Here is a 27,364-nt window from a genome sequence, read left to right as displayed (position 1 = left end):
TCAAAAGCCTTCCGTAAATCCAGAAATACGGAATCGATCTGAAATCCCTTGTCAATAGCACTCAACACTTCATGTGAATAAGGAGCTAGTTGTGTTTCACAGGAACAATGTTTTCTAAACCCATGTTGACTGTGTGTCAATAGACCATTTTCTTCGAGGTAATTCATAATGTTCAAACACAATATATGTTCTAAAATCCTGCTGCATATCGACGTTAATGATATGGGCCTGTAATTTAGTGGATTACCCCTACTACCTTTCTGGAATATTGGTGTCACCTGTGCAACTTTCCAGTCTTTGGGTACGGATCTTTTGCCGAGCGAACGGTTGTATATGAATGTTAAGTATGGAGCTAATACATCAGTATACTCCGAAAGGAACCTAATTGGTATACAGTGTAGAGTTCGGTTGTTAGAGCAGTAGACCGTCGAATTTTATAAGACAATATCCATAGATTGCTGGTTTGAATCTAACCTGAAACAAGAGTCTCCTCATACAAAAACCAAATCACAATTACAGAACTTCAACACACTGATCAGAAACAGAATATCATTGTGCTTTCCTTACTGTTTACATGTGCTTACATTTGTATTCGCTGTACACGCACTACATTGAAAAAGATATTTTCTAGTTAATGTGACCGCACACATGGTACTTTATTAGAAACAATGTTTTATCTTCGTACTGTCCAGTTAGGATCTTTATTGTTTAAACTTTTGCAGTTTCATCATCTTACATAAAGGTGAAGTTAGTCTGCTTAAGATGCTAAAGTTAGTTTATGCTCGCTAACATCACAGCCCCTACATTTGTGTCACCTGCATGTTGTACATGCATTATATCTATCTGTATAACCTCATCATCCTACACCTCATTGTAGTCTGGGCATATGGTGGTATCTTCACTGCTAGTAATGCTTTGCAAAACAGTGAATTGTTTGTTTGCAAAGTAAATGCATTTATCCTCTTTTGTCCATTTCTCAGACTAAGATTAATGTGAAGCTACATATAATACATCCCACAATTGAAACAACTGCTACATCAGTTCTTGCTAACACTATTTTCGTATTTCTTGTATAACTTTTAAAATTATGTGACCCTTCCAGGATTTGAACATGTGACCTCTTAATCTGCAACTAGATGCACTACTTATTCTGCCACCGAACAGCAGCTATAAACAAGGAGTATCCTTGCTGAGGCTCTTCAACAGAGGAAATCAGAACTAAGAATAATTTGTTGTGCTTTGGGTCGTAGCTCGTAACTGACAGTCAAAAGTCTAGTTATAATATATGGGCACATTTGCAAAAAGTTCAACAATTCCTTTATTTTGAGTGAGTTTAATGATGTTGCAGGGAGTGGGGAAAAGAATGTCCATTGTTGCACATATTGCTGCTCTAAATGGGCAGAGCACAAATGCATCAACTTTAGCAAGTCTTCCACTGCCAACATTCTTAAAATTCTGTATTGTTACTTAAAAGTTGTAATTGCATTTTTCTATCACTAAATAGCTAAACTGTTTGCAGAAAAAGTATGTAAAAACCTTGTAACTTTGTCTAATGCTCCTTAACACACACAAAGCTTCGTCTGATTCCTAGGCCGTGACGTCAGAAGAGCATCAGCCAATAACAGAGAATTTTCAGTCATGTGACCATATATTGGTATTTAATGATTCTTGAGCTTTGATTACATAAAATTAACAGATATTTTGTGACAGTATTGGCTGTAAATGCTTTTTTTATGTTATAATCAATTACAATAACAACAATCCGAACCATATTCTGCCCATTACAAGTCTTATCACGGTCACCTCTCTTAACTATTCAGCTGATGGGAATGGCAATGAAATTAATGATTGGTTGCTTCTAGGCTCCTGATAGTATATAAAGTTCTTTATATGGAGATATTCAATAATATTTAAGCACGAAAGAATATTGAAAAGAGCTTTTAATATTTGTAGCTAGTGAGGTAACTTACTTTGTTTTGAGATAACTTACCAATCATCAAAAATTTGAGTAATGCAATGACATTGCAGCTCACTGGAGAATGCTATTAACTTCTCATAGATAAAACTACTGATTCGTGGCGAAATATGAAATCTTACTGCATATAATTACTCCTTCACTATAAATTGGCTGGAATCTGTTGATTTGCTATGATAAAGTTCTTAATGAAAAATGGATGGTAGGTCTGTAAGTAGGATTTCATTAAATACTTTTGAAAAGAACAATAATCTTCTTTCAAATAAGCATGACAGTGTGTGTAGTTTTGTACTAACAGTTCAGTGTGTACAAATCCGAATGATTTATAGACCATCATAGTACTTCGTATTACTGAATCCAGGTTTCACCAAAATTTATCATGAACACTTACCTTTTAATTGTAAACCAACTTGTATTTACCAGACAACACTTTCCCTACAAAATTCTGAATAGTTCCAATGATATTTCTTGAGTATTAATGATTTAAACTTTGATTATATCTGAAATTCCACAATGGGGGCTCAGAATAACATTATACATTAAAGAATGTTCTCTCTCTCATAAATCAACTGCCTTCTTTAACTTCTAGAATCAAAGTGAATACTGCATTCCAGCATGCATTTTTACATAGTAGTGAGTCTAAGAACGTTAAGGTTACTCACAGGCATTTTTCTCTGACTTTGTAATTTATTGGTTTTGTAATCAAAAATGTTATCGTTTCCTGCTAAGTGAGGTAAATTGAGTAAAAGTTGTAAACAGAGGTCATAGGCCTTGTTTTGTGCATTCTGAATTACATATATAGTGATGGGGTATACTATATCACGATACCGGAAGATGATGTGAATGAATCTGAAGTACATTTCCATCTGCCTACTGTGCAAGTTATATCACATAATCTCACGCCACACTCACTGAATTTACAAAGTGCGAGAAGTGTAGTTGTTTGTTTATAGAAGTCTCAAAGTTATCAGTTTTACTTTTGTGGAATTACAGTTTGCAAACATAGAAAGCTTAAAATACAGCAAATTCCATTGTATCCTCTCCTGATGAAAGCTGGCCTACAACTGTTGAAACTAGTCTGTGATGCCCTGGACACTGGCACTGGGATTGAGTTGATGTCCATGCTGTCCCACACATGTTCAGATCAAGGAATCTTTTTGGTCATAGGAGTACCTCAGCATCATGCAGACAGTTCATAGAGAGGTGTACCCTGTGTGTATAAGCGTTATGTTGAAAAATGATATCACAATACTGTTGCATGGGAAGTAACACATAAGGATACAGGATTTTCGTGATGTACTGTTCTGCCATCAGAGTTCCCTCAATCACTACCAGCTGTGACATGAAGTTGTGCCTGATTACTCCCCCCACCAATGACATCATTGTGCCTTTCCAAAACACTGGGACATCATGTCAGCTCGCCACCCTGCTCACTGTCAATGGTCATCTGGGGTAGTGTTGAACTGCAATTCATCACTGAAGACTGTGCAATGCCATTCATGAGTAGTCTATGCCTCCTGCCCATGGCACCATTTAAAACACAGCAATTTGTATTGTTATGTGAATGGTAGCCTACACATCAGCCAGTAAATCCCTTGTCCGGCTGCTGCTAGTTTTCTACTGGTGGAGTGGGATGATGCAGAATGTTGCAGGGAGTCCATGTATGTTCTCAGGTGGCTTCTGCAGATGTGAAGTGGTTATGATGCACACAATATTGTGTGATCAATGTCTTGATGTCTTTCACAATGATTATTCAACATCTGACATTGTTCACACCCCTCATATATCATACGAGGCCTGGTAACAACATCTAATGCACTCCAGTGGATGTTCTGCCTGACAGAGAATTGCAACTCTTACATGTTCATAAGTGTCCAATGTTCATTGACATCTGACCATGTCTCCTGGGTGCTTCACTTTTTTTGTCAGGCAGTGTGTGTGTGTGTGTGTGTGTGTGTGTGTGTGTGTGTGTGTGTGTGTGTAATTAAATAGCACATGGATCACCTCCTGTCGCCAATCTATGGAGCTTTCACCATAACAAAATTATTTTAATTAATGTAGCAATTACCTATGTGCAATTATCAATAAATTTGGAAATGATATCTACTGCTGCGAGTTCTTTAACATGTGTTGTGAAATCAGTTCTGAGTAAACCTGTGTTTAGTGATTATTCTAAATATACCATTTGTGTGACTAACAATAGTGGAAATTCCTGGATGCAGAAACACATAAAATAAAGGAAAGGAAACCTCTCAACTGCAGCAGATCGATACCTGGAGCACAGTAACACATAACAGAAAACAGCACTCACACTAGCTTTCGAGCACTACACACAACCACATGTTTGTGTGAATGTGTGTTCTATTGCTGGAAAGAGAGCTAGTGTGAATGCTGTTCTCATTTGTCTGACTACCAGAGTCAGGATTATTTTTGTGGTATGGTGTTGAATAGAATATGTTAATAAATAATTTACTTTGTTTTCAGTTTGCCCTATAATAAACTATGGAACATATGTTTCACAGTAAAATTTAAATTTAGTATTTTAAGTTAATTAAATATATTTTTAGGGGAGCATATCTGGTTCATTAGCTGATATATCAGACTGTAATGTTTATTACTATATCTGAAATTGCATAAAAAATAAAAATACAGTTATTGGTTGAAATATTTGCCATAGGCCAAGATTCCTGTACATGTGGCCAAATGCAAGAATCTCAGTGATGGGAGGTGATCAGGCTGCGGGAGTGTTGGCCCAGATAACAGAGCAGCAGAAATTAAGGAGTGGAAAGGAGGTATGCACTACTTGAGCAGAAAAGTAATATTTTTGGATTTTGGAAATGCAGAATTGCATTTTTTTAGTAATTCCAAATGTTGTATATATTCAGTTGAGTATGTATAACTTTCTCTGTACCTGAAGATTCTGTGATGCAACTGATGGCAGCATTCTTCCTGTGTCACATTTGGATTTAGATACAAGACATGATAAGTTCACCCATTATGAAGTGCAGACACTGCAAGCAGTTCTAGAGTTAGGCTATCACCTGCCACTTGTTTCCATTATCATGACAGGCAGTAGCACTCACAGTGAATATTATGAAACTGACACATAGTCCACCTAGGTACATATTCTTTTTACTAAGGATTTTAGATTGTCTATTCAAATTTCTGCTAATACTAAAAGCAATAAGTGTGTTTAAAAAAGTGTCAGAAGATGTACACTGACAGCTGAAAATATTTAAGCAGAATTTCAGTAAACTGTTTGCTACATACTGCCTATTTGGGGATGGGGAGGGGGTGGGTGATGACACTCAGTGTGTTCACATGGGTTGTGTCAGATGTTAAGCATCTCAGGAACTCGGCCAATCTAGGATGGGTACAAGTTTGGCAAACCCTGCGTTCGTGATCTGGGAACTGGTGAATACAAGCAGGCCTCTGCAACCTTAAGCTCTAGGCAAGCTTCAGTGATCACTATGTGATGTATCAGTGGGGAATTATATAATTGACTTGCATATCCTATGATATGTGCCACTGGCGATGGGCTCTGTGCCTAAGTATCGACCTGGCAATTAAATATTTTACTTGCATCTCATGGTGTGCAGTAAGATTTAAAAAAAAAAAAAAACACTTCCAGCAGTTTGGGTGGACTATTTGGTTCTATTAATATCCAATCCAGCAGTAGGAGTGACGAGACAGACTAAGTGTAGCAGAACAGAGACAAACTTTCAGAAGCTGGTTTTAATGTTGAAAAGGTATGTTAGAAAAGGTGTTTACCTTTCAACGTTGAGAGTTTTATGTGTGATAGAAGGAACATGAATTCAGTGGAAAGCCTCTGAAATGGAATGTTGTTGAGCAAATTTCTGCTTCACAGTATGCTGCACAGCTGCAGAATGTGGTGCAACTGGGAGACTACCCAAATGTCACAGATATGCACAGGTGCATAAATTATAACAGAGATGTCATGCTTGTAGGGACATAAGTAAATTAGACACTAGTAAATTAAAGAAAGAATGGGAGCCTATTGGAGTTGTTTATGTATGAAATATCATGGAAAATGTCAATGGTGAACTGAAAAAGAGCTATATTTGCATTGACCACTAACATGCCTATTCTTCCTAAATATATCAAACAGGGTGTATTTTCTTAAAATTCCATCCCTACTTACAAAACCATTTAAGGTGTTTTAAATTCCAGTTTTTTGTGCAGACTGTTCTAACCTGTAATATTATTCCAATTAATTTAGTTACTGGAGTTTAACATGTCATGCAGTTGGGTGTTCTTGAACACTCACTTGATACAGAGATGTTTCTACAGAATTCTAGGCTCCATGTTTAATTCCTTATCCTATAGAACCATGCTAATTTTTATGCTCTGAACATGCATACGCATACAAGGAAACTGTTTGTGAGATCTCTTGATAAAACTCAAGGAGACTCAACTGTTGTTATGATCTATAGCTTGAGACAAAATACTAAATCTGTCAGTGTTACACATATTATATTCTGGGAAAGGGGGAGGGGGGGGGGGGGGGGGGAGAGAGGAGTGTCTGGGGGGAAAGGGAACGGGAAACATTGAGAGAACAGCCCACAATTAAAATGCAACAGAAACAATATAAATGAACTTCCAGCATGTTTGAATACTTGTAGGTGTTACAACAATAACAAACACAGTATATGGAATGTAGTACTTTATAGAGGAACATGTAAGATACAGATTGTGCATAGCACTGAACACATTGACTGGACAATAGTAATACAGGGTACAGGATAGGCTAAGCACTTGTTTGTAATCACTTAAATAATACTGTTTCCTTGGTGGCTCACTAGTGCACACTAGGGTGTCGACCCAAATGGCCTCTATAAGTGGGCTTGTGAACTGTATGGACGTGCGATCTCTGAAATTGTGCGCACCATGAGTGAAGGTACATCACTCCTCCCTTCTAGGGAATGGGAAAACCACATACATACATAAAAACACTAGGCTCAGAAAAAAATGCATGGTGCCAAAAAAGTGCATGTTTCCAATAAAATGTGATGGTACAAAAAAAAAAAGCATTGATGCCGTGAAAAAAAAAGCACTAATTTCATGAGGCACTGCGATAACAATTCAAATAAAACACCAGTGATGGTGCTAACATCCATTTCATTGCCCGGCTTCTGCAGCTTGTGCCAGGCAGGCATAGACAAGTATGGCGGAAGTGATGAAGGGTTGGTTTGGTGCACCATCCCACCTCTCGTGAGAGGTGTAGGGCTGGACCAGGGACGATGCCTCCATAGAGATGTCCTTCTCAAGGTCAGCAGCCAGTGCCAGAGGCTTCAGTAGGGGCATCAGACGACGGCCGCACAGGACCCAGCAACAGAGACAGCGGCAACAGCTGCGGCATCAGGTACAGTGGGGATTCACCAGTGACCGTGGTCAAGGAGTGGGGGTGGAGTCAAGAACCCCAGACAGTGATCTGACTGGCAGCAACCTCCCACTGTGGCATGAACTGGACTGTCCGCAATACAGGAACAGGCATTGGTGGCGACGGCAGCGGTGGAGGTAGTAGCCCTCCGGAACAGACTCTGCTGTGTGCGGCCACAGCTGGTTGAAGTGATGGAACAACCACCCACCTGGAATGCGGACAACGCACAGGCACCAGTGACGATTGATGATGACAGGAACCCAGTTTGACCGGTGGCTGAAACCACAAGCCCAGGCAGGTGCATCCGGCCAGAACCATTGCGGACATGGCGTCAGTTGCAGCAGGTGAAAGTGTGTCCGTGACTGTGTCCATGTAGCAGCTCCACCAGGCTCTTGTCCCCAACTGGAGTGAAACAGTACGAACTCAGTAAATGGTCTAAAACAGTTACAGCGGACCTGCAGGACATGTACTTCTGCATCTGAGTTTTAAATGTCCAAACCATGCATTCTGCCTCACCATTACATTATGGATGAAAAAGGGGAGCTTTGAAATGGCAAACACCACTAGCCTGCAGAAAGATACAAATTCTCGAGAAATGAACTGGGGGCTGTTATCAGTAACAGCGGTATATGGAAGTACCTCAATTACAAAAATCTTTGACAGGGATGAAATAGTGGCTGCTGCAGACATGGACAGAAAACACACCATGTGGGGAAACTTGGAATAGGTGTCCACTATGATGACCCAATACAGCTTTAGGAGGAAGGGCCCAGCAAAATGGACATGTAGACCAGGGTGTATATGACCCGGGACATCTGGGAGATCTGGGAAGAACTTGGGAATTATTTCGTCCGGGAGAAAACTGGGAAAAACCCGGGAATTTTTTAGAATTCCGGGGACTTTTCCTCGTTTTAGTTACCAGTTAAATTTTTGTGATTTTGATTGGTAAGAACCAATACTCTAACGAAGGATATTACTGTATCCCACTTCTGCAGAATAATGCTGCAGCAAAAAAACATGAACGAGAGAAAAAAACCAAAATAAAACTTAAGTCGCAAAGGAAATGCGCCACACACAACAACAAAACACAGTGCTCATACAAGCGTCTGCCAACCAAAGTGCGTCAAAGGCTTTAGGAAGAATATGCAGTGCTACCTAACAACAAAATCCCTCCGATGCACGTGACATGACAGCTGTTTACATTTGATTCATTTGACCAGTTGCGGGCGGGCTCTTGCACATGCCCAGTTGAGTCGCCTGTGAATAGTACCTTCTCCCGCTTCTGGCTACAGATGTGTGGCTGGGCGCCACTATCTAAATTGCTCCGGTTCGGAAGTATCGTAGATCCAGGGCTGATGCACAGAGCAGTCTGAGTTGTTGCGGTGAGGTGGGTAGTCTCCACGTGACCTGTGTTTACGTTTAGTGATTTTGCACTTTCCTCTTCGTTTATTGCTCTCACATTAAATGAAAACAAAACGGATTTCTGTGGCTGGGAGCTACCAAATGAATTAAATTATGTTCGCATAATTACGGAACGCTAAAATATGTTGTTAGTTTCAGGTTTTATTTCCACCTTTCTGACAGTCAAGCATTAATCACCTTGCAGAACAATGAAGTCATTTTTGTCAGTTTGCTAAAGAGATTTGGCTTTTATTAATATTTTGCACTGAGGCAGTCAATTTATTTGAAACGAAGTGTTTAATTTCACACTGTTGGCTAGTTTCAACTGTTCGCTACATTTCAAGTGCGCGTTTTCCATCTTCTAGCTTGTATGGCATTATGCCATAATAAAGAACCAAACATGAGATAATACAGTACTGGTACTTTAGAAAATTTACATCCGAATCAGGACATACGATTGTGCACTTTAAGCCAAATTATGCATTTTAGTATAGTCCATGAAATTCCGATGCGCCTGAAGTATCCTTTGATGTCTTGTTTCTTTTATGACATAATGCAAGGTCTTTTAATATTTTACATGTACGAACATGCGGTCTTCGTGCGTCATCGTAGCTGCGCAGGCACAGTGACGCTTGTTATCTGGCACTCTGGCAACTGCTGTAACGAACCAATTTCTAACAGGTCACGGGAAAATACTGCGAATGGTGGTTTGAAAAGTGTTAAATTTCCTTTTACACAAGACGAATTATGAGCAAGAATGTACGATGAATTTCTTAAATCACAGAGCATTTGAATCTCATTTAAAAATCAACTTTTTGAGGACGACCATCTAGAAGAATTTCGAGCCCGTCGTTATTAAAAATTGTACTGGCACATTTGTGTGAAGTATCTTAAAGTGTAATGCACGCAAAATGATCAGCATTATATATATGGAAGCTTAGCTTGTCTTGCAGCTTATTAATCTTTGAGACCAATATTATTTGGGAAAGCTTTGTTTTTCTTCTAGCAAAACTATGTATATTACTTTAAACCATTAACTTTTCTTTTTGTGTGTTCGCGCTACTTAAGAGTGATCTTGCTATTGGTTGACTATACTACGTGTCCTGTGCTGTCATCAGCTGCCGAGATCACGTGACATGAGCTATGACTGGCTTACAAAAATGCGTCGCAATCTCGATTTCATTGCTTCGGAAAGTAACATGCAGTGTTTGGTGGAATTTGAATTTATACCCCTGTATAACGAAGAAATGCAGCGTACATGTTGCTGCACATCAAAGATCTTTCCAAAATGTGTTTTTTTTTTTCCCCCCCCTGGGTTTCATTTTCTAAAGTACCGGCAAATTCTGCGTCTGTGTACAAAACAATAAACATTTTAAGGATTGATAAGTTTTACAGTGCCGAGGAAAAGTATACTGTCATTTTCACCCGGGAGAAAGTGTATTTTCAACCGGGAAATCTGGGAAAAATCCGGGAATTATTTTTCCTTGTCCACATATACACCCTGTAGACCCTCCCACAGGCACTGCAACATCGGCCAGGGGCAAAAGACGCCCATGGGGCTGCCTATTGCTGAACACAGTGAGTGAAAGTGGCTATAAGCCACATCATGTCCTCATCTATGCCCAGTTGATACACATGCTGGCGGGCCAAAGCTGTGGTGCGAGAGGTTTCCCAATGACCAACATGCACAAACCGCAGTATGTTTTGGCGTAAGGAAGTGGGAATCAGAACCTGGAAGCAGCATCCTCTGTAGCTAACAAAAGAACACCACCAAACACAGGGAGGCAGTGCTGGAGGAAGAAGTAATTACATCAGGGATCCCAGGCATGGCCCAGGAGGTTTTTCAAGCCAACTGTGCTGCACAAAGGAGAGGACACTACTAAGTACAGGATCCACGGTGATGGCTGATGCTATCATGGCAATAGTGATGGGAAAACCATTGACCACATTCTGGTTCTCAGTATCTAAATAGGAACAAAGCAACTCATTCTGATCAAACACTGGGTCCAACTCAGCCAGAAGGCGAAGTAAGGCATCGGTGTTGGTGTGTTGTGCCATCGGCCAGTAATGGATCTGATAGTGATAGTAGGAGAGGAAGAGTGCTGACCGCTGCAAACTATGTGCTGCCTTGTCCAGCAAGGAAGGTGAAGGGTTAAAAAGAACAACCAACAGCTTTCGATCCGTATTAAATCGAACTTAGAACCACACAAGAAGACGTAAAGTTTCCTGAGGGTGAACACAATTGCTAAAGCTTCTTTTCAGTCTGACAATACAACTGCTGAGCAGGAGGTAAAGTTTTAGAAGGGTAAGCAGTGGGTCATTCAGACCCGTCCGTGTATTTGTGCACCAAACACCACACCAAGACTCTGCTGAGAGGCATCTGTAGCAACACTAGATGCTAACCTGGCTGAAAAGTGGCCAGACATGGGCAGATTGAAGTTTAGGTTTAAGCAAACTGAACACTCAGTCACAAGCTGGGGACCAGAAAAAAGGCACATTTTTATGCAGAAGCACCTGCGGGGGCTGAGCAACAGTGGATGCGTCTAGTAAAAGCTTATGGAAGTATGCAAGTTTACTTAGAAACACCAGCAGTTCCTTAACAGAGGTTGGCCGTGGCAAAGCCGCAGTTGTGTCAACATGGAGATGCGATGGCGTGACCCCCGTGTGAGAAACCTTAACACCTAGGTACCCAATTGATAGCTGAAAAAAATTGAGATTTGGCAAGATTGCACTTGATACCTCCAGACTGCAAAACAGAAAACAACAATCGGAGATTGCTAAGGTGGTCTTTGGTGGAAGAACCGGAAACAACGATGTTGTCAAGGTAATTAATGCAGCTAGGCACAGAGGCTGTCAGCCGTTCTAAAAAATGCTGAAAAATTACGGGTGCGCTACTGACCCCAAAATGCAAGTGTTGATATTCAGTAGGTCGAAAGGTGCATTGACAATGAGAAGGTGCTTAGTGGAGGTATGCTTCTGACAAATCAGTCTTGGAAAAGAAGTGGCCACCTGATAATTTTGTGTGCAACTCATCAGAGTGAGGCATAGGATATTTGTCAGTCATGGAATATGCATTAATCGTGACACTTAAGTCGCCACAGAGGCAAAGCTTATCTGTCAGCTTCTTAACAATGACGAGTGGCTAGCCCATTCACTGAAAGAAACAGGCTGAATGACATTGAGCGATGTCAAATGGTCTAATACAGCTTTGACAGAGTCATAAAATGTGAAAGGCAAACAGAGACAAAAACTCGGAGCAAAGGGACTCTAGTTGCTGATCCAGAACTTGAGCTGACATTAAATTTACCTTATCAGCAATGGGGAAACTGAAAGCGCTAAATGCATCTAACTCAAACAGGTCTGCAGTGTGGGAATGATCCACGACAAGGAAACAACAGATTTGTAAGAGACAGGAGCAGAGAACTGACGTAGGATCAGAATCTGCTGTTTATTGTAGCCAACCAACTTCTGTGAAGGCTGTGTGAAGGGAGGGGAACCAAAGTCCGCATGCATTTGAGTGTTTACTAAAGTCACTGCAGCTTCTGTGTCCACTTGCATTTTCAGCAGTTTATTAAACACACACAAGTCAATAACCAATTTGTTTGGGGAGATAGCCATTGTAGAGACACTGTTTATGTCCATCAGTACGACTGTGTCTGACACATTTGGAGAGGAATTACACACCAACACAATATGGCCTTTATTTCAACACCTGTTGCAAACAGCCCAATCCTTAGGGCAGTACGGGCAAGACAGAAGGGGGACACGCGGTTGTAACCGACGCTGCTCCATGTGACACTGAGTCGAAGGTTGTATAGCTGCAATGGCTTCCCAGTGGTCCTAAACACTTGCAGTGTGCCTGACAGGGGTTGAATGAGCAGCTTCTGATACCTTACTCACACAGCAATCTGATTGCTTGTGGCCTGTGACGCTTCAAAGGATTGTGCTACATTGAACATATCCGTAAGCGTTGGAGTCTCATATTGAAGTGCTTTTTTGTGGACTTCCCTATCTGGGGCCAGATGAATAATATCACCACAAACCATGTGATTAGTGCAGGTTTTGTGATGGGTACTAATGACAAATTTACAATGACAGCTCAACCCATGTAATTCTACAGCCTAGGCTTTGTAAGATTGCTTTGGGCATTTCTGATAATGGTAAAATTCTACACATGTCACAATGACATGCATTCTGTCAGAGTAACAGGTTGAGAGAAGCTTGCACATTACAACAAATGATAAGCTGGCCGTGTCTTGCTAAGTTACAATTTGGCACAACAACTGATAAATGCATGGGGAAAGCCAGGAATGAAAGAAAGACCTACACAGGTCTGCATCGCCTACACAAGAAACTTGGTAATGCTGGTATAACCATGTCTCATAGAAGTCCCCATCTTCATCTGATTCATCATATGCCAGAAAGGGTGATGTTTGCACTGACGGGAGAGTAACCTGCTGCTAACATGCAGAGGCCCCTTGACGGAGAGCAGTGGTGAGAGCTTGCTGTTGTTTTGCAAAAACTTGCTGCTAGGCAATGATACATTGGAGTATTTCTTCTATCGAGATGTTTGTTGGGTAACTTAGCACTGACACTGACAGGCAGAGAAACATAACCCTCACTGGTCACCAAGTTTGTTATAGCAAGAATAAACAAGATTTATGGAGCATTTTACTTTATAGAGCAACATGTAAGATACAGTTTGTGAGTAGCACTGTACACAATGATGGGACAGCAGTAATACTGGATACGAAACGGGCCGAGCATTCATTTGGCGATTGCTGAAATAATTCTGTTTCCTTGGGGACTTGCCAGAGTGCACCAGGGATCTGACCCAGGTGGCCCCTATAAGCAGGCCTGTGAACTATATGGACTCGTGATCTCTGCAAGCAATATGAGTGAAGATACATCAGTAGATCAGCACCTTTGGATAATCAGTACAACAAAAGGCCAGCCAAAGTTGCAAATTTCTTTTGTTTTATTCACTTGATGACTTGTTTCAGGTTGAGAACCATTTTCAAATCATCGTAACAGATAGTCAAAATGGTATTTCTGAAAATGCAGAAACCACGCCAAGAATGTGTATGAATCACGAAGTGCAAATGAACAGTTACTGTGCACAAAGTTATATCTGTGTGGGCTGTAACTGTTTTTTTGCACTTCATGATGCATTTTCAATCACAACATGGTTTTTGCATTTTTGGAAATACCATTTTGACTCTGTGTTACGATGATCTGAAAATGAGTTCCGGTCCGAAAATAGTCATTGAATGGATGAAAAGTTTTCATTGTCGTAAGAAACAATATGGACTAGACATATACTCTTTTATCCATGAATGTCTCGATCACATTTGGTACTCATGTAACTATAACATAATCATTATTTTTTAAATATAATCAGCCACAGTTAAGAATATGGAAAGAAATTTAGATAAATGGGAACCACACGTCATGGAAAAAAAAAAAAAAAAAAAATTCATTACAGTAATTAGGGACCAGGTAATAAAATTTGCACATAATAAAGTTTGACAGCTATACTATGTGATCAAAAGTATCCAGACACCCACCCCAAAATGTACATTTTTCATATTAGGTGCATTGTACTCCCACCTACTGCCAGGTACTCCATATCAGCGACCTCAGTAGTCATTAGACATCTTGAGAGACCAGAATGGAGCGCTCCGTGGAACTCATGGACTTCGCACGTGGTCTGGCAATTGGATGTCACTTGTGTCATACATCTGTATACGAGATTTCCACACTCCTAAACATCCCTAGATCCACTGTTTCCAATGTGATAGTGAAGTGGAAATGTACAGGGACACGTACAGCACAGAAGCGTACAGGCCGACCTTGTCTGTTGACTGACAGACCGCCGACAATTGAAGAGGGTTGTAATGTGTAATAGGCAGACATCTGTCCAGACCATGACACAGAAATTCCAGACTGCATCAGGATCCACTACAAGTACTATGACAGTTAGGTGGGAAGTGAGAAAACTTGTATTTCATGGTCGAGCGGCTGCTCATAAGCCACATATCATGCCAGTAAATACCAAACGACTCCTCACTTGGTGTAAAGAGCGTAAACATTGGATGATTGAACAGTGGAAAAACGTTGTGTGGAGTGACGAATCATGGTACACAATGTGGCGATCTGATGGTAGGGTGTGGGTATGGCAAATGCCCAGTGAACGTCAACTGCCAGTGTGTGTAGTGCCAACAGTAAAATTCAGAGGCAGTGGTGTTACGATGTGGTTGTGTTTTTCATGGAGGCGGATTGCACCCCTTGTTGTTATGCATGGCACTATCATGGCACAGACCTACATTGATGTTTTAAGCATGCTCTTGCTTCCCACTGTTGAAGAGTAATTCAGGGATGGCGATTGCATCATTTAACACGACCGAGCACCTGTTCATAATGCACAGCCTGTTACATAGTGGTTACACGACAATAACATCCCTGTAATTGGCTGGCCTGTACAGAATCCTGACCTGAATCCTATAGAACACCTTTGGTATGTTTTGGAATGCTGACTTCGTGCCAGGCTTCACCGACCGACATCGATACCTCTCCTCAGTGCAGCACTCCATGAATAATCGTCTGCCAATCCTCAAGAAACCTTCCAGCACCTGATTGAACATATGCCTGTGAGAGAGCAAGCTGTCATCAAGGCTAAGAGTGGGTCAACACCATATTGAATTCTGGTATTACCTATGGTGGGTGCCAGCCAGGTGTCTGGATACGTTTGATCACATAGTGTATGTTGAACATTTGACATTTAACTCTTTTATTCTGTGGTTCTTTACTGACAAAATTCCATAAGGACCATAGCAATCGAGCATAATTAAAATCATTATTGTTAAAGACGTGGCATTTTGTCAGTAAAGGGCCATGGAATAAATGAGGTAAATGCCAAATATTCAACATAGCTGCCAAAGTTTATCATGTGCAAATGGGGCATTGTTTCTTGATTATGTCTTTCAGTTGGAGTTGTGCAACCACAGCTTGTAGACAGGCCAGGAAGAATAGCTGTGCCATTTCCTGTGCACTCATGGAATGTGTAGGTGAATGGAAATTGTAGTGTCATCTCTTGTGTGCCATGGAAAGCACATAAGAGCAACAATCTTCTTATGAGGTATTACATCATATGATTCACTGAACACACTGGGCACAAGGTATCATCAGGAAATCAACACTACAAAAATGTTAAAGTAAAAGTTTTGGTTAAATTTGATTTGTTCATTTGAGATATGTCTGGATGTTGCTTTTTACCATTGAAATCTCTAGTTCTTCTATCTCGTTGAGAAGTCTTCCTTTTGGTGCAATTTGAAAAATTCACATGTTTTGCGCCTGATAAAATATTATGATGATTGTTACGTGCATTCCATGATCACAAGAGCTGATGTTTCAGGCACACAGTACATGGTAGTGTTTTAACTCCAACTGAAAGGAATAACAAAGAAACAAGAGCCCTTCTGCAGATAGTAAACTCCGGTGGCTACATTGAATATTTGGCATTTAACTCTTATTCACTCTGTGACCCTTTCCTGGCAAAATTGTCACTAACAGTAATGTTTTTACTTATGCCTAATTCCTGCTCTTTCATTTTAATTTTGTATGCTCCCTAATTACTCTAATGAAGTAATAAAATATGTCAGATATTCTGAAAGTAATTTTCATCATTATCTTTGAAAGAGAAGATAGTACACCAGACAACACAGGCAAATACCATATGAATCCAAACCCATTGCTGGTTTGGCGACGGAAGGGGCGTCACTGAAGCAGAAATGATGTATGCACAGAGAGCCAAAGATAAGAGAGTAGCAGCAGATCTGCAGGTCCGAGGTTATTTGAGTACACATTACAAGGGCAGACAGATATGTACTGACAATGTGGTTGCCAATCAAAGTGTATACTGTTATGTGGTATGAATGGGCATCAGAACATCCCTCATATTATTTATTTTGTTTTATTAGATGGTTAGAGGGATCCTTTAAACACTGTAGCCAAAGAGCATCGTTGAATACATTAGGCCAACATCGCCTTCATTAAACTCAGTAAAAACTTCCTAAATGGACGTGAGTGACTCCAAGACAAACATAACGCGTTCCCATTCACAGGAGTGAGTAATTGAATAAGATGAAGCTCAAGTAGTAAGCATAATGCATTATGCAGGTCTTGGAGTCACTCACATTCATCTAGGAAGTTTTTACTGAGTTTAACAAAGGCGATGTTGGCCTGATGTATTCGACGATGCCCTTTGGCTACACTGTTTAAAGAATCCTTTGAAGAAATACCAAATTAAGATCAACCTGAAGATGCCTAAATAAGGTGAAATGCATAGTTGAAAAATAAAAAACTAAGAAACTAAAATTGCAACCAAGACTGTTTTTAACCAACACTGTTGAGCACTGCTTTGCTGTATGCCACAGATGGATTGGAAGAATTTCTACTCTCAAACTGATACCCACATGTGATGTTTTCTTGGTATGGGAGTTTTCTGTGTTCGGATAAGATATCCTATTAGCTTGAATCTTGCTGGTGAAGTGTTTTTGTCAGAAATGTTTTTAATTTATTTCTTTTATTGTGGGGCCACCATTTGCTAGTGAATTCAGTTTTACTCGCAATTTTCGTGGGCTTTTGCCCTTCATTGATGCAGGGTCAGCACGATCATCTCGTATTACCATTACCTGTTGCCCCTTCCCTCCCCTTACCATAGGACGGAACATGTGTACCCCAACATGTTATCCACATGAAAGTGACTAAAAGTTTTTCGAAATGTTTGTGAATCCTTTAATGGAGGTGGGACACATCCAGACTGACCAGCACACTGACTCTCATTGCTAATCCACTAGTTGTATTCAATCCAACACACCTCCTCATTCAAAAAGCGGCTTTTTAACACGCACAGTTATTGGGGCGGATCTGTGATTTCAATTTTAGTGAATAATATAAACTTTGTTTGGTTTTAGTCATAAAATATTGTCTTAGTTACTTAACATCCTATTTTATTAATTTTATTAGCAAATGTTACCATATTTTGCATTCTTATCAGTTGTTAGGAAACTCAGTGAAAATCTAATGACACTACAGCCAAGTTGGCCAAAGAGTGATAAATGGAATGAAGTTTAGATATATGTTTGAGTCATAATTCTACTAGGTTTCACATTTATCTGATCCTCTGCTATTTCGAGCACAATTTTTAGCTCCTAGTTTTTTTAGTCAAAAGAGAGAGGGCTGCTCACAGTATCCTAAATTGTGGTTGATTATATTTAAAAAATAAAAGATAATTGTTATGTTGTATTTTCTTAAACATGAAAACTTTTTTTCCATTGTACTTTTTGCACATGTAAGCCATGCTTGCTCGTGCACCATGTAGAAACATAATTGTTCTGGTGCTAAGGTGCAATGAATTAGCAGATACAAAGTTGATTTCAACCCAACGCAAATTAGCATATTTTGTCTTAGACACATTCCTCAAAATTATATAACATTTTACAGGAATTCTTTATAAATCTATCCTTTCTATTTATTGAAGTGATGAGGGGTGAAGATAATACTGTTTTAGAAGTTTTCATTGATGTGGTATATCCAAAAAATACAGGCATGTGCAGTGCCACTAGACATTTCTCACACTCATACTGTGTATCATTTTTCTTCTTCCTTGCTTTGTGCACTACACAGTTTCTGGAGGGTGTTTCGTTGATGGAACTGTAGCGTATAAACCTAACAAAACATGGAGATAATTGCTTATATCTCGCAAAATATTGAATGAAATCAAGTGTGTCGTACACCACTAAATAGATTGATTTCTCAGTTTTCCAGTGCTATATAATGTGTTACGCCATTTATTAAGAGGGAAGCAGCCGGCAATATAATGACAGACTTAAAATCTATGGCTGGCTGTGAGCCGGGTGTATAAGCCTGTGAGTTAAGTGACCAGTTTGATGATGAATTAATGTATGATTTTCATAATGAGATGCCAGGCATATTTTTACTCATTAGCTCACACTTTTGAATATTTTATAACTGTAGTATTTAATAGTAATATTGCTTTATAGTATTTCATAGATTTTTAGTTCTGAGGGTGACTCATTAGAGTCAAGACTGGTTAACTGTAATATATGTATCAAATGTGATCAGGACATTCAAGACTAAAAGAGTGTGTGTTAAATAAATCACCTGCTTCAGTTTGACAATGTCAGATTTTACTAAATGTATACTGGGTAGTCATCAACAGATGTACAAACAAAGGTATCATTTCATTGATTTTCTTATTATATTGCTCTGTTCAGTGTACTTTGTCTGGTGTTTGTGTGTGCGTCTTTGAAGAGTTTGATTTCACTAGAAATCTCAGGTTAGAGTACCTGTTGTGCCTGACCGTTTTCATATTTTTGTGAATATGCCAGTCTCTTGCCATAATGTATTTGTCATTTTACATCAAGGTCTTGTCAAAAGCAATGTTATATGTTTGTAGACATTTAATGAAACAGAGACTTAACTCTCTGTTACAAAAAGAAAAGGTGTACTGGCTTTCTCTCTCTCTCTCTCTCTCTCTCTCTCTCTCTCTCTCTCTCTCTCTCTCTCTTTAACTTATTTTGTTGTACTGTGGAGATCACAAAGAACAATAAGAACACCTTTCTGATGAACCCTACACCCGAGAGAAATGAAATAGAATTGAAGATTCTGAAAATGCTGTATTTAACAAAACAATATTTGGAAGGAGCACAGACAGCAGTGCAAAGAAGTTAGTGACTATGTAAGTTTATGTACTTGGTTGCAAATTAAAGGTCCTCAGTGCTACGCACAGAATTGATGTCTCATATTTGATATTCCTTTTGTTGGTGGCAAATTTTGATCCCAAATTTTCTGCTAACTTGCCCATTTTTTCTTCTAAGCAAATTTGCATTGAATGTAGTTTATTTCCTACATTCTTAATGCTGATGCTAAGACTTTCTTTCCATGTTTCAAGTATTTCCATATGTTGTTGATGAATTTTGGGACCTAAGTTATACAAATCTATCCTCATCTTCCATTCCTTCTCATTCATCATATACTTCAGATTTTTTTCTTCTTTGCCATTTTGTCAGTTACTAAACACTTAGTAACAAATACTTTTAACTTTTGTTTTCCTGTGATGATAGTTATTGCTATCCTGCCACCCCTGGTAATTCATTCAAAATTCCATGTCAGGCTGACTTGTTTACATTTGGACTCCAAACTGGTTCCTCATTGGCTGAAACCTTAGGAAAATGGTGTCAGCCTTCTTTGTCCTCCTACTTGTCAGTCCTATTTGCAAAAGATGGCAGGTGCTTTCTTTATTTTCCATTGGTTGGTGCTTTTGCTGTTGTGTTATCTGCCCAGCATCTTAATTTTGTTTCTTTCATTTGCACTATGTGCACTGTTCACTTTTCATATAGGAATAGTCTTTGCACTCATAACACCTTCAACTGAATTTTTAGTTCAATATATCATTGTCACTGTCACCATACCTTCAGTGTCTCAAACATTTTTCAGTCATAAATTGTTCTCTACCACTGAATTCCAATTTTGTCAATCACAAGTTCTTGGTACTAGTGCCAAGGTGAGGCTAGTCCTTACTGTGAAAAGAAACCAAATGTAAATTTAATTGGTTGTAGACGAAAGTTCCTTGGTGGCAAGTGCAAATTGAAGTCTCATAATCTGAAATTACTTTCGTTGGTAGTTATGCCATTTGATGATGAACACATGCTTGAGTTAAATTTTTCAAGATTCCACGGTTATTCAAATTATACATTTTCATTGGAGTGAGGACCAATCTGTATCAGTTGAAAGTTCTTTATGTATTATTCCAGTGGTAAGTTTTGGAGAAACTACCCTGCTAATTTTCATTCAGAGCAATGTCATTGAGCAACGAAGTAAAGCAAACCTTACTTTTTGACCTTATAAATAACAACAACAACAACGACAACAACAACAACACTCGGTGGTACCTCGTCTACACAGTCTGTTCTTGTTGTTCATACTCAGTTCGCAAGAACACAACAGTACTTTATGGAGTTCACTGAATTCACTCTCAACACAGCAATACTAATAGTCTACTAACAGAGGTTAGTTATTTAGTGACATTGAGCCTAATTGTCTTTCAAATCATAGTCCACCAAAAATAATACAACACGCCATTATCTTCTACACACACGTTTGCCGTTATGCACTACGAAAAAGTTAGTAAGATGCTAGCCACATGAGGGCTGTAATAAACATTAGTGTATGCAGTGAGTCAATTCATTGATGTGCATAAAATGAAACTGTTAACATTATCAGAACTGTGAATGCACTTTCATCGGGACGTTACTTTGATGGTGGTGGTATGTGGGCTCTCAATAGGTGTTAAATAAGAGATAGAAAGAGATCAACATGGATGTATTATACATAGATCTAATTGTGTTGAACGCTAGCTGCGGATTTATTTATTTATTTTTCTTGTGCAAACTTTCATGGAGATATTTACCAGTTGACTGCTATGTGTGGACTGAAGAGTTTTGGGAGGGGTGAGGGGGGGGGGGTGGATGTACTTATAGACTTGCACAATGATATATTGAGATCTTGAGTTTTAACTACAGGGTGAAAATTTAATAATTTAGATGACCTACCAGCTTCAGTAATGGTTCGGTTTAAATAAAAGACTGGTAGTTGGAAAATTATAGAAGTCCTCAGTACTGTTTGATTACTTGATTAGTACACCATATCCTGATTACCTACTAGCGTAGCGCCTGCTGCTTCGCTCGTGTACACTAGGGAGTTCTTTTTCAAACACCCTGTATAAAAAAAATTAATTATCCAACAGAAGAAGAGTAATAGCAGTTGAAATAGTTCTGTCTTGCTGTGTTTCAGCTGTGCACCAATGTCTAATACTCTGCAAGCTACCTTATTGTGTGTCCTGAGGATACTTCAAGTACCACTTAAAATTCACCCCCCCCCCCCCTCTCCTCTTCCATTTGTGAATAGTGTGAGAGTACAATCATCAGGAAGTCTCCGTAGTGAATTTATCTTATTATTCTATTATTATAAATTCATAGACTACATGTGGAACAAATTGATGTGTTACTTTATCCTTCTTGGAACACACATTATTATTAGACTTTTTAATAGTAACCCTCCTTGTATGCATAACTCCCTTCTTGTAGCATGGTACAGGAGTTGTATAAACATATTTATGTCGCCTACATGCTTACTAACTAAATCTGTGACAAAAAAATGTGCCTCTTCTTTAGGTCTTCTGTACCTCCACTGTTAACCCTGTCAAGTAAGAGTCCCAGACTGATTAGCAGTATGCAAGAATCAGTTGAATGTGAGTTTTATAAGTGACTTCCTTTGTTAGAGAGATTCTGAAAGAGGCAAGAAGTGTTTGGAAATTCGAAAATACTAGATTTCCTGCAGGCATCAGTCAGTAAATTGTCTGACAGACAGAGCATCTGGACATTAGTTAGTCACAAAACCATTGAACAAATTAAAAATGCAAGAAGGAATTTTGTTTGTTAGTTGACTGCACAGTTCATTGCCAGAGTTTGTGTGTACGTGCCGATACTGTCCAGTACATGTGTATGTAGTCATAAACAGTGTTGTTTCCATGTTAAAGTACAGCAGTGTTTCATATCAACAGAGACCACATACTTGACGCATTATTAACACACACACATTGTAGTGAAATTATAACAGTAATATATCAGAAAATTTTAGATATATTGTGAAGTTAAATGTAAATAGTATGTCTAATACTTTCTTTAAACTCTTGTTTGGTGGATACATATTTGTCTGAGATATATTTTGGTGACAAAATTTTGTTACCACATTCACATGGCCATAAATAGATTTATTTTTGATAGAGAAGAAATTTGCTATGTACATGTTATTAAAACTCATTTCAAAAATGGCACTTAACTTATATCTGCATATTGTATCTGAACAGTGGACAAAAGAAGACGATGATAAACTGAGGAAACCAGTTGTAAAGAAATTTGAAAATGAAGGAAATCCTTACTATTCAAGTGCAAGGTAAGGAATGTGTTATTTCTTTGTTTACAACTTCATAGCATTTATGTAAAAATTGGAGAAGGAGATATTAAGAGAATGTTGGGGAAAATAGGGGTTTTAACATATTTTTGACGTTTTACTTGTACTGAACACTTTGTGTATTCCACACAAATTTCTCTCTCTCTCTCTCTCTCTCTCTCACTCTCTCTCACACACACACACACACACACACACACACACACACACACACACCTTCCTCATTTATATTAAAATTTCTTACGTGATGTCTGATTTTATTCTTCATGTTATTAATGTGCAGTCACTAGAGCTTCTGAAGTCATTTGATTGACCCTTCCTGCATAATCTCTTCTGTTATTCGGACTGATATGGTTAAGTCTAATTTTTAATTATAATTAGTTTCTTCCAAATTATTAATCTGTTTTCCTTTTCCTGGAAGTGATTATTTAGGATGTACGTTTTTCCTTCTCTGAGAAACTCACTATTTGTCTACTCTCTCATTTCTGGGGTCAAACACTAAATTTCCATTTCTGTTGTTTTTTAAGTTTCTTTCCTATCACTGCATTACAGTCTCCCATTATCCTCTTGTAGGTTGAGTTACTCTTTAACAGTTTTTGTACCTCATCAGATTGAGAGCATAAAATTGTATGACTTGAAAAGAATATCTTCAGTTGTTCATTCTGCATGTGTTGATTTTTAATTTTATTCGTAAGTGGGTCACAGCGCATCAGAGGTTACTTAAGAATTAGGGTTTCTGAGGTTAACAGTATCTCCAGTATTGTAGAGACAATGTGTAAGTTGCTACAGTGGGCATGTGTATGGTGGCTCTGCAGTAGTACAGATACAATGTTTCCACTTGACTAAACTGCTGGACTAGACAACAACAAATGTTTGACAGATGGACATCATGTTGCTTCCATGAGCCCATACTAGGTGATCGACAGTCTACTCTGAGTCAGATCGCCACTGTTTTCTGAATGGCAAAACTTAACATCTACACAATCAGTTTGCATGCTGGATATATGCCAGTAAGTATATGTTGTCTTACAATTACTGACTGAAACACGCAAGTGTCTGTACTGGTCAGTTTTATTTGTTTGCTTTGTTAACATTTAGAGTCAGTTTTATATTGCAGAAGTTACTGCAGTGAGTCAGAAGGGTGTAGGTATTTTCTTTTCACATACTTCACGACTCTGCTTCAAGAGCAGCTCATTCAAATTTGTTCATTAAGTGGAATCCACCCTGTTTCTATAATATTAAAGATTAAAGGATGTTGCCTGATAGAGATGAAGGGTTGTTGAACACACAGTATCTGGTTCATCTGCTGGTTCTTTTTTGGTTTGGAAAGGCCTACCAATAGCTTCATCATACAGATCATTATATCTAGTTATTACCTAAGGTATGTGTAACTTATCAGTGCCTATGGGAAACTTGTTGGTAGGACACAAACGATGGAATGAGTAAAAACAAGCATCCAATTTATAATCAGACATTGAGCTGTGGGTAGACACATAAACAAGAAGTTGAACATTGTAGCTTAGCTTTCAAAGTTGTGCACATGTTCAGAGCTACAAACTCAAACTTCTTGATAATATGCACAAGAACTGCCAAAGATCTTCACTGTACTCTGATTGGTTATCTTTAGTCATTCAATTTTTTGTTGGTAACAACAAACTGTTTTAACCTCTGACATCACACAGTAGATCGCTACACAAGGAGCACTTGCCTGAGTAGTTTGAATGAATTATAGCTTTCATAATGCCACTGATAAAAAGCTATTAACAGTTTTTTACCACCAGTGTGTTAACATTTCATCTTGGCGTGTTATGCAGTAGGGACTACTGGTTATGACGGATATTCTCTGTGAACCTCAGAGTACGATCCTTTGAAAAAGAGGCCAAAGAGCAATTGTGTGGGTACATACAGAAAACAATGTAACAGAAGTAACTGATTCTCGTCATTCCAGGCACGTTCTATAACACATTTGTGGTTATATCTTAACTGTACATTTATACATTTATTTGATGTATGAATGAGATAAACATGTTTTATGAATATATGTTATAGAATTTTGGCTACTGTAAGTTTGTCTTTTTTGGTGCACATTCTTGTACAGATATGATAATCAATTTTTGTCCCACTACCATTCTCTTAAACAAGCAGAACTTAAACTTTCTTAAATGATGTCGTATTGAGGTTCAGTTTTATTTTGCTTGGAGGAGCACCCTCAGCTTGTCAGCTTAATATATGTCTGATCATGCACCAGGTGCTATCTCTTTTCCAAAACTGTGACACAAAGCCCCAATCCTCAATTGTTCATCCAGATTTAGATTGAAAGTGGCTTCCCTATACTGTTTAAAGAAAATAGGGTGGTTCCTTTCAGGACATGGCCTATTTCCTTCTGCAGATTTCCCCAACCTGATCTTGTTCTTCATCTCTAACAAACTTGTCATCAAAGAGATTTTGAACTGTAATTTTCCTTCTTCATCTTTTCCAAAGATAAAAGATATTGTGTATTCCTCTGAAATTGTCCCTATCCCTTTTCTTGTTACGTAAGAAATTGTGTTTTTTCCATGAGAAGATGGAATTTTATTTTCGTATATTTCCCTCATAAAATTGTGTTCTCTGTATTGAGCTTACTTTGGTTAGTATGCTAAATCCTAATTAGAGAAAGGAGAAAAATAAAATAGTGTATAATTATCATCATCACTGTTATTTTTGAAAGAAGTTTGCTGTGTTTTCCACTGTTTTTATACCGTGTTCTTTGTCCCAATCATACCATTGTATAACATTATTAGCACTTAAGAGTGCTCAAATGTAGCAGGTGTATTTGCTGCATATTTAATTTATTTTTGTTTATTGAACACTTCGTGACTTAACAATTCAACATTCTGTTTAGAACTTGCATACTTCTTACAGACTATTTCTGTGCATCTAGACTGCTTTATTTGATTTTTCTTGAGTTCTTATTAGGGAGAGATAATGTGGTGTATGAAATGTGATGTGATACAATATGTCAATACTGTAACAGTTAACATGTTAAACCTAATTTATTAATAAAATTATGATCAGACAATAATTGTCATTGCTTTGTTTACATTTAGTTGTCATGATGTAAAGAACTTAACATCATAATAGTAGACATTTTTGTGTGTGACTGAATCCACATAAGGAAGCAACTAATGGCATGTGACAGTTGGAACTTTAACCTTAAACTCAGATAACTGATGTAATTCTAAAGCTTGGTATTAGAACGAGTTTGTTGAAACTTTGCATTGGAAATAAGTTTATTTACCACATAATTTTTTTTTCATTTTGTGAAATTATGTTGTTTTATAAGTTTCTGTATAATATAGATAGGTTTCTCGAAATGGAACTGAGTTACTGGCTGAATAATGTGGCAATTTTAAAATAGTTGTATTGTCTCTTCGTAGGTTATGGGATGATGGTGTGATTGACCCTGCAGACACGAGGGCTGTTCTTGGCATGAGTCTTCGAGCAGCATTAAATGCGCCAATTCCACACACAAACTTTGGTGTCTTCAGAATGTGAACAATACAGAATTGTTGTACCAATAATATGCCAAAAATTTGTTACTAGTTGTATGTTTTATTTGGTTGTTTACTGTACATTCCTGTCATAAATAGGTTTTTGAAAACTAAAATGGTGTTCATTTTACTTTGGCTGTACATTTATGATCTCGTATTTCTTTATATAAAAAGTGATGATGAAAGAAAAAGCTAGAAAATTGTGTGTAGAGTAGAATATACAAGAAACTGAAAACATTGCTTCTTTCTTTATATTTAATTTACCACATGAAATATTAAATGGGAAGTATTCTAAGTGGAGTATGCAAAAAATATGATATTCTCAAATCAGTACATAAAATGTATATTTTTGCCTTTAGTAGTTAGTGTTTCCCACTTCATTTCAATTTATTGATTCTGAACATGTACTTCACTATGAACGTACATCTTTGTCAAAACAGTGTTACTGGTACCAAATGCTGTTGCAGTATTCTATTTTCAGTCTGTCTGTCTGGTGGTGGTGGTGATCGTCTGAGTGAAGAGGCCCAGAAAGCTGTTCTCAGGGAATTATTCCAGCACATTTCTTCTAGTTTGAGACTTCAGTTAGTTAGTTACATATTCTATAGATCATTTGAATGATTTTTTTTTTTATCGAAATTATGTGGAGTGAGTCAGGTCCTTTTTTATTGGCTACAGTTTTTAAGTAGAAGTTCATCATTGGAATAAAAGAAACTGTCCAGATTTTGCAAGAAGATTCCTGTAATGAAATTGGACAGTAATTGCTTAAGTGTGTCTTGTCACCTTTCTTATGAATTGCTTTAACAATTGCTTGTTTTGACATGCCTGGAAAAGTTCTCTGTGCCAGTGATGCATTGCATATATCACTAATGACATTACTTATTTAGTTGAAACAACTTTTCAGAATTCTGTTTGAAATTCCAGCAATCCCACATGAGCTTTCATTTTTTAGAATTTTTATAATTGTTGTAATTCAGTGGAGGGCATTGGTGCTACTTGTAGTTGTTT

The 27,364-nt window shown here is 38.3% G+C and overlaps 1 protein-coding gene across 1 annotated transcript in view; it reads left to right on the top strand.

Annotated features, from left to right (window-relative positions):
- The window catches only part of LOC124556522 (methylcrotonoyl-CoA carboxylase beta chain, mitochondrial), an 89,339-nt gene extending 62,864 nt beyond the window's left edge, over nucleotides 1–26,475 (top strand). The window contains exons 9-11 of the mRNA XM_047130476.1: nucleotides 4,653–4,767; nucleotides 22,729–22,814; nucleotides 26,246–26,475. Of these exons, the coding sequence (XP_046986432.1) occupies nucleotides 4,653–4,767; nucleotides 22,729–22,814; nucleotides 26,246–26,363 (319 nt within the window). The 3' untranslated portion in view covers nucleotides 26,364–26,475. The remainder of the gene's footprint in view (nucleotides 1–4,652; nucleotides 4,768–22,728; nucleotides 22,815–26,245) is intronic.
- The last annotated feature ends 889 nt before the right edge of the window (nucleotides 26,476–27,364 follow it).

This window comes from Schistocerca americana, chromosome X, assembly GCF_021461395.2.
Source record: "Schistocerca americana isolate TAMUIC-IGC-003095 chromosome X, iqSchAmer2.1, whole genome shotgun sequence".
Taxonomy (NCBI): domain Eukaryota; kingdom Metazoa; phylum Arthropoda; class Insecta; order Orthoptera; family Acrididae; genus Schistocerca; species Schistocerca americana.
The sequence above is the reverse complement of the archived record's forward strand: the minus strand, read 5'-3'. Positions and strand labels throughout refer to the sequence as shown.